Source organism: Rutilus rutilus (genome assembly GCF_951802725.1).
Source record: "Rutilus rutilus genome assembly, chromosome: 21".
Lineage (NCBI taxonomy): Eukaryota > Metazoa > Chordata > Actinopteri > Cypriniformes > Leuciscidae > Rutilus > Rutilus rutilus.
Window position 1 is genome coordinate 18,253,110 of NC_140226.1, and position 8,944 is coordinate 18,262,053.

Genomic DNA, 8,944 nt, shown 5'->3' on the forward strand with positions numbered 1-8,944 from the left:
AAATCATGCTGTGTTCAAGCATTTGTAAATAAGACCAGAAAGATCCTTGATTTTGGTATTGGGTAAGTTTGTGTGAAAATAATTTTGTTATATTTTACAAAAGTGTTAATTGACTGTGTATTGTGTGAAAACAACATGAATTGTGTTAATGCGTTCACAACAGACGGATGTATGTGCTAATTCTGTTTAGAGTTTTGAAAATGTGACAACAGATTTGGACAAAAGTATTTCAGCAATTGAAAAAAATAACTGTAATTATTTCTTTGTGGCAGCAAGATAGGCTACTATGAAGGGCCCTTAGGTTTGCTATATCCCCAGTGCCCTTCCTTAATTCGGGCCTGACCTTGTATTATCTTTTTTTCATTTCAGAATGGAAAGTAAATATATAAACAATTACAGACACCAGTGACAAAACCAACTGTTTATAAATGCTTTAATTGAATTGCAAAAATACAATTTGTATTTTGAATAATTTGCTGGGTGGCTACTAATGATTGATTAATAGTAATGATTAATGGCGATGATTGAGAAGATGATCAGTTCATTCCTCTGACTTCTCAGACTCCACATCATGCCCTCGACCTTGACAGGCAGAGAAATGAATGTCATTAGGAAAGACTCAGTATTATTACATCAAAAACTGGAACGAATATTCATTAGAAGAAAACCTGCTACTGGCCTCTGACCTTTGAGTTTGATTGGCCCCAGCGTCACAGTATTGGTGTGGTAGGTGCTGTCAAGGGATCTCTTGCGACGGAAGCGGCAACCTTGGCGGCAGCGAGAGTTGTAATCGTTATCGGGGCAGATGATCACTTTACACTGCAGGTACACGTAGGCGTGAGTCCGGAGGAACTTGAAAGCCTGGAATCTGAACCGAGCATAATAGTGCTGACCGCTGGTGTAGGAATAATATGTGTTGTCTCTGGGACATCTACAACCGAGGAAGGGAAATTGAGATAAAAATTCGAATTCAGAAAATAAATGAAGTACAGTCACACACTGAGTTGGTTTCATTATTACATCAAATGAGTACAAGAATATATTTAAACTAAAAGCAACAGAATTATTATTTCTGATCTCAATTAATTTCACAATTAATTCCATTCTGGAGGGCGTCACATTTAAAAATGAAAAGGTCTCACCCGTTACGCAGCAGGTCATAGGAACGATCTTTGAAGTCAGTGGGATTTGGAGATGCTACACAGGTGTCCAGGAAGAGATCCAGGCTGCTGTCAGGCCTGTTTAGCTTGACTTGAACATACAGAAGCTGGTTCAGGTTCACTTCATATGTAGAGTCATAAATTTGTTGGTAGAAACTGCTGGAGGTGTAGAAGGCTATGCTGGCATTGAAGCGTCCCGTTCCTGTGATGTTGGCATTGATGATCTCCTTGGCCTTGTAGAATATCTCGACCATAGTGTCCGGCTCCATTCGGCAGCCCACATGTAGTAGGAATTGTGACTGACGAGTGATCTCACCCAACTGAGACTGAGATGCCCGCACATTGTTGGTGTAGGACACGTAACCGTTCATCATCTAGGAGAGAGAGACAGAGGGCAGGTGATGTTGTGTGGTAAACATGCTCCTCAATTATGCTAACTAACCCGACACAGTAAATTCAAGCATTAAATGCTGGATCTGACACTCATGTAGATCATACATTTTTGGCGGTTCCACATGTGTCGAGAGAGAAGCTGAACACAACCTCAGTACTGGTAATACTGGGTCTGCAAAGATGATCATCCACATAAAGATCATTTCCACTGTATCCAAGTGAGTTCAGGTAAGATCGTTGAATGACAATGACCATGTTGTCTGAGGAGCAATCCACACGACCTGCAAAGCAAAGAGTTTCATCCCCTCAATGTAATTTTGCACTTTTAAATTATATTTAAATTCATGAAAGACAAATGTGCTGCATGTTTTAACTGGCTTGTGTATATTTGTTTTTAAAGCACATTTAATTTTATGAAGAGAAAACTCTAATATGGTCAGAGAAGGGATGGAATGCATGTGACAGCTATTCAACCTTTATCTGCAGTCAGAGAGCTTGTGAAATGGGCCTTGAAACCATGGCTGACACCAGAGTAGTCACTCCTGAAGACAACAGTCAGGTATCGTGAAGAAGAGTGAAACACCTGGTTGGTGGTGTCATTGAAGCAGACCTTTCCCAGCTGTGAATGACCAGTGGAAGAGCCGTCATGTATAGAGATGTAGTCACAGTTACAGCAGCGCTCCAATCTGGAAGAAACAGGGAGCTGATCTGAAAAAGAGGAACTTTTTAAACAACACTTAATTTAAAAGAGCCATTTGGAAATGGTTCCACCTGCAGGTTCTTAGTGGTTCTGAAGAAAAAAACAGCAAAAATAAGAAATTTCACATACCTTTTTTGTAAACATTTTTGGAATAAAAAATGATCTAAATTACTTTAAATCTTTACTAATATTTACTTATATAGCAAACATCAAATGCCAAATTTCCAATTTGGATTTGTCTCTGCTGGTCTCTCACTTACTGCACATCAACAAATGACAGGAAGATCCTCTGTCCTTGCTGAGCAGAGAGATACCACACACAGTAGGCATTGTCATGGTAATAGTTTGGGTAGTTTGGACTGGAAAACAGCCCAGAACCATACAGGTGTCCTCCACACTGAGGGTGAGAAACTGGATCTAAAGCAAGAAATGTGTCTTAAATCTTAAAAGTAACAAACGAGTGTAATTAATATCAGATACAAGTGGTATGAGAATTTAGCCTCAGGCATTACAAAAACTACAATACCTGTTTCTATTTCTGGCCATGTTGTATACGATGGGCAATACCCTGAATAGAAGGGAGAAGTTAAAACTGTATGAGCATGAACCAGAAGTGCATTATTTGAGTCTTATAATAATAATTTACATGAAGCCTCTGTTCACAGTACAATCTGACTATGCAAAGGAGCACTGTGGATATTCTTCAAAACATAATTTGTACATTTATGCATTATACATAATACATATGTTATCCTGAGCTGTGGTTGGGGGCAGATGCATCTGATTTTGGGGAACTTACAGTGAAAGTCATGGCAACAGTTGCCATAGTACTGACAGTCGTGGGTGCATGAGCAGCTGCTGAAGCTGTGTCCACAGTTATGCATGCAGGAGATATAATCTGTATCAGAGGGAGGAACAGATTTTACTCATGATGTCATCAATATGTGTGTGATGTATTGGGTCTCAACTGGACTCAATGCCTTTTACGGAAATTGTTATACACTGAACTGATCCATTTCATGTCATTAATCTCATTAGTGTCCCTTAAATTCAACTGAATGGCAGCAGCACCTGTTGTATCCGGCAAGGTTGGAATTTCTGTTGTAAAATCTGTTGTTGAGCAGTAGCCTGTTTAAAGAAAAAAGATAAGTAAGAGTAAAATGAATGCCACAATTCCACTTTGACTCAGCAAAATCCATTTCATCACAGGAAATACACTGACCCATGTGCTCACGACAGGAAAGATTAATATTTGTGTTTACAGTATTTTATCTCGAAGTTTTCGTTAGTTGTGTCGGTTTGTTCTGGTGTTGTTGTAATTGAGGGTTACCAGGCCTGCGTAACAGAACTAGCCCAATGGCCAATCAAAAATATACCCCAGAAGTACCATATCCCAAATATCAAAATGCAAAATCAACCCTTGGCAACAGTTTAAAAGTAACCTAACTTGGCAACCCTGATTGAGCAGTACCCTTTTTAAAGGGAAAAGATAAATATTGAAGAAGTAAAATTAAAGCCATGTTTTTGAAAACTGACTCAGCAAAATCCATTTCATCACAGGAAATGCAATGACCCATGTACTGACTATAGGAAAGTTTTGTATTTGTGTATAGTAGGCCTATTTGATCTTGAAATGTCTGTCTGATCAAGAGGAACTCACCGTCGTAGTCAGGGCAACAGTTGCCATAGTACTGACAGTTGTAGGTGCATGAACAACTGCCGAGGTTGTATCCACAGTTATACCTGCAGGAGGGAGCTAGAGAGAGAGAAACATTATCCATAAAGTCATTAATACATGTATACAAGAGCTATTAATATGGGTGTGATGTATGACTGCAGGGACATCAGTCTCCCCCAACACCCAGGAAAAGAGAGAAAGTTTTGAATTCGACAGACAGACAAGAAAGTCGTAGGTGCACCTGTTGTAGCTGGCCAGTCAGTTGTCATAGAGCAGTAGTCTGTATAAAGGGAAGAAATAAAACTATGCTAAAAATTCAAGAGATCAAATTTATTTCTGGAATTACAAAGAATCAAAGGTTCTATAAATGAAGCACCTGACCGAACCCTTTAAGATGCTATACACAGAACCTTTTATTCTACAAGTGTATATCTATATCTTGAAGTGTCTGATCAAGAGGAACTCACTGTCATAGTCAGGGCAACAGTTGCCATAGTACTGACAGTCGTAGTTGCATGAACAACTGCCGATGTTGTATCCACAGTTATGCCTGCAGGAAGGGAAATCTAGAGGGAGAAACACATATTAGCCACAAAACCATTTATACTTGACTACAAAATCCATGAATATGTTTGTGGATTGATGTATGAATATATCAGCTTTCCACATCAGGAAACCAGGGACAGTTTGAATCCGAAAAAGATAAGAAAGTCATGTAGGTGCACCTGTTGTCGCGTCAGTTGAAAAGCAGTAATCTGTATAAATGGAAAAAATAAAACTACTTTCAAAAAAATTCAAGAAATCAATTTCATTTCTGGCATTTCAAAGAATCATTGAAAAAAAGCTTCAGTGGGGTTCTATATAGAATTTAAAATTCCTCAATTTTAAAGAACCCTTAATGCCAAAAAGGTTCTATAAGGAGACATTTCTTAAATAATTGCATAATACTTTTATGTTTAGTAATTATAATTTTTTCTAGTTATAAAGTAGGCCTATATATTTATGAGCTGTTTAATTCATAAAATGTTTTTACAATCAAAATCGAATTAAAACAGAATGAATTCATTAAAACTCAATCCATAAAATTACCCCATGATGGGAACCGCTAAACAGAACCCTTTAAGGTTCTATATTGAACCTTTTCTTCTGAGGCCGCATTTACACTGTAGGTCTTGATGCCCAATTCCGATTTGTTGACTATATATCTAGCTTACATCATTTTGAAAGTGACCCATATATCTGCATTTACACTAAACACTTGGCGAAACAACCCAAGGCAGATGTACTGACCTGGAAAAGCTTAGGACGAAAAGGAAGTAAAAACGGCGCAATTTGCAATGGACACATACAAAATGATAATACAAGCTTTTGCTTTCTGCACCATCTTTAAAGGTCAACAAAACATTGGTCTCTTAAGGCGGAGAAAAAAGAGGAGAGCCCTTGCTGCAGCCTGGTCAATTGATTGGGTCATTCGCCACTTTCGCTTTTCAATGATGAAAAGTACTATGGCAAGTACTATGGCAACTGATTGCCATATTGATTGGGCAATATCCGCATTGATTGATATCCGCATAGCATTGATTGGGCAATATCCGATCTGTGCATGTATTCAATTGATATAGTGCATGTATTCGATTCATATCAGATTTATTTAAACAATGTCTATGAGGCCTGAAACCGATCTGAGAATATCGGAATCCATGTGCTTTTTTCCTGCTTACATATTCATGGGTCACATCCGCCACATGGGAGGAAAAAAATCGGAATTGGGTCACTTGAACCTTGCTGTAAATGGGGCCGAAGAGTATATATCTTGAAGTGTCTGTCTGATCAAGAGGAACTCACTGTCGTAGTCAGGGCAACAGTTGCCATAGTTATGACAGTTGTAGGTGCATGAACAGCTGCCGAGGTTGTATCCACAGTTATACCTGCAGGAGGGAGCTAGAGAGAGAGAAACATTATCCATAAAGCCATTAATACATGTATTCAAGAGCTATTAATATGGGTGTGTTGTATGACTACAGGGACATCAGTCTCCCCCAACACCCAGGAAAAGAGAGAAAGTTTTGAATTCGACAGACAGACAGACAAGAAAGTCGTAGGTGCACCTGTTGTAGCTGGCCAGTCAGTTGTCATAGAGCAGTAGTCTGTATAAAGGGAAGAAATAAAACTATGCTAAAAATTCAAGAGATCAATTTTATTTCTGGAATTACAAAGAATCAAAGGTTCTATAAATGAAGCACCTGACCGAACCCTTTAAGATGCTATACACAGAACCTTTTATTCTACAAGTGTATATCTATATCTTGAAGTGTCTGATCAAGAGGAACTCACTGTCGTAGTCAGGGCAACAGTTGCCATAGTACTGACAGTCCTGGTTGCATGAGCAGCTGCCGATGTTGTATCCACAGTTATACCTGCAGGAGGGAAAACCTAGAAAAGAGAGAAACAGGGAGATCAGCCTTCGTCTACACCCAGGAAACCAGAAAATGGTCTGAATCTGACAGAAAGATACAAAAGATGTAGGTGCACCTGTTGTATCTGGCCAGGGGGTGGTGGTCATTGAGCAGTAGTCTGTACAAGGGGAAGAGAAATAAACTTCAGTCCTGGAAATATGCTCACTACAAGAGAATTTTTTTAATTTATTTTTTTATAGTATTTGATCTTGAAGATAAAGATAAACTTACTGTCATAGTCATAGCAGCAGTTTCTATTGTCCTGACATGAGTGTGTACATGAGCACGTGCCAAAATGGTTTCCACAGTTATTCCAGCATGAATGGGCATCTGAATAGAGAAAGAGATGTTAGCCATGATGCCATAATATGCAGGGGTGGAAATCCTAATGATTTTAACAATTCTTTCTCTAGTTTCAATTCCTCTTAATGGTTCTATTAATGATGAGTTAACATTTATTACTGTAATGCGACATAGACATGACATGTAATGTAAGTGTCCAATGTACAATGTGTCCAAAGGTTTTAATATATGTCAGCTTAATGAACTGAGAAAGTAAATATAATTTAAACATAGATAGATAGATAGATAGATAGATAGATAGATAGATAGATAGATAGATAGATAGATAGATAGATAGATAGATAGATAGATAGATAGATAGATAGATACATGAAGGATCCTCCGTTGAATACAGCCAGTCATCTATAAAAAAAAATACAATCATTTTTTAAAAAATATATCATGTGAATTGCTGTTTCAACATTATATGAAAATATGCATAAACCCATGTCCCACAATAATGTTGAAGGATATTTACATGTTGTCCATGACCATGACTCAATGGTATTTGCTGTAATGTGACAAACATACATGACATTTAATGTAATGCAATGTATTTGAAAGTCAGCTCTTTGAACTGATAAATTATGTACGTAAATCTGAGTGAAACATCTGATGTTCAGACTAACAGTTTTACATAAATTTTACATTTTCCAAAGAATTTCCATGATAATCTTACCTTGATAGGCAGTTAGAAACAGATAGAGAAGGAAATTCAGAGTTTCCATCTTTTTCTTCTGATCAAGTTTGTCTTCAAACTTTAAGTCATCACTTATATAGTCAAAACCATCCTAAGGAGGATTTCCTTATGACACATCAATATCCTGGAGCCCGTGCTGGGAAAAAGCTTTAAAGAAGCTTAATTGTGGAAAAGACACAGCTGGATGTGTTTTATAACACTTTGTGTAAATGTATTGGTACATTTGTTGACAAATGAGAGGATCATAGATTGCAATAGAGCCTAATTAAACATTTGCACATACTTACTCTCATTACCCTTCCTTGCTACGGTATTTAGATTAGGGAATGGAAATATGAAAATGTACTTATTGTATATGCTATGGTTACACAAAGAGACATATGCAAATGTGCACATACAAAAAGAGACATGAAAATACAGCTTTATTATTACGATAGGTGATTGATGGTCCAAGAATCCCAGCAGACATTCGCATGAGCCTAGAAGTTCTTGAAAATGTATATATTTTAGCAGTATCATATTTTGCCCACTAAGCATGGCCACTTACTGAATTATAACATAATTTGGTCTTATAATCAAATGAAATCTTTTTTTTTTTTTTTTTTCATACAGCAGGGGCACTACATGATTTTTTTAATGTCATAATTATAGTAAATATAACATAATTGTATTTTATGCACTCACTGGCACCTTATTAGGTATACCTTGATAGTACTGGGTTGGACCCCCATATATGGATATCATATTCAAAAGGTGCTAGAAACATTCCTCAGAGATTTTGGTACATCACTGAAAAAATGTTAATGGGCAATATAATGACATGATAGCATCACGCAGTTGCTGCAGATTGCAACATTTGACAAGAACATAAATGTCAAAGCGTGGAAAAGACACAGCTGACTATGTTGTAAAATAGGCTCCTGTTCCTAATTGACAAGTCAAATCTTTTACAAATTTGCATACAGTAGATGATGTGGCTAAAAGGACACACATTTTTTTTGTGTTTACATTCAAACTATTTATGTTCCTAGATCTAAGACACAGATGTCAGAGTGCAAGAGTGTCAAAACAGATTACAAATGTTTTGATTCATATTATACAGTTGGAAAACACAGTTTTCAGTTGTAAATGAAAAATGACAAATTCTCTAAATTCAAATAGCTAGCCTAGAACAAAAGAACGCTTATACTGTTCATAATCTGTCTCCAGCGAATTATGGTTTACCTGTAGATCTGTGTAATCACCGTTTTTTCCTTAATTTTAAGTAGGCCCTGTTAGCTTGCAACACCATAAAAAATGCCTATTGCAGTGAATGCACCTGTAAACATTTTTAAAAATGTATCCAAAATAATTTGATACTTAACCTTTTTTTCAGGTTTGTAGCCTGTTTTGTCCCATGTTTCAAAAATCAATAGCAGCACTCATAGCCTAACTAGATTTAACTATATCTATCATCTCAATGTGGAGGACATTTAAAGCCAGAATTAAACATCAAAAGAAATAAACAGTGTTTTT

The 8,944-nt window shown here is 37.1% G+C and overlaps 1 protein-coding gene across 1 annotated transcript; it reads right to left on the reverse strand.

Annotated features, from left to right (window-relative positions):
• Nucleotides 1–416: 416 nt before the first annotated feature.
• cuzd1.1 (CUB and zona pellucida-like domains 1, tandem duplicate 1) lies at nucleotides 417–7,455 on the reverse strand. The gene is made up of 21 exons (XM_084394179.1): nucleotides 7,409–7,455; nucleotides 7,208–7,240; nucleotides 7,060–7,092; nucleotides 6,619–6,717; nucleotides 6,464–6,505; nucleotides 6,266–6,364; nucleotides 6,040–6,078; nucleotides 5,777–5,872; nucleotides 4,657–4,686; nucleotides 4,399–4,497; nucleotides 4,173–4,211; nucleotides 3,914–4,009; nucleotides 3,325–3,381; nucleotides 3,053–3,151; nucleotides 2,780–2,821; nucleotides 2,514–2,670; nucleotides 2,028–2,239; nucleotides 1,659–1,834; nucleotides 1,143–1,534; nucleotides 687–931; nucleotides 417–582 (listed from the first exon to the last, which is right to left on the reverse strand). The coding sequence occupies exons 5-21, from the start codon at nucleotides 6,492–6,494 to the stop codon at nucleotides 542–544; spliced, it is 1,950 nt and encodes a 649-aa protein (XP_084250305.1). The 5' UTR covers nucleotides 6,495–6,505; nucleotides 6,619–6,717; nucleotides 7,060–7,092; nucleotides 7,208–7,240; nucleotides 7,409–7,455; the 3' UTR covers nucleotides 417–541.
• Between the last annotated feature and the right edge of the window lie 1,489 nt (nucleotides 7,456–8,944).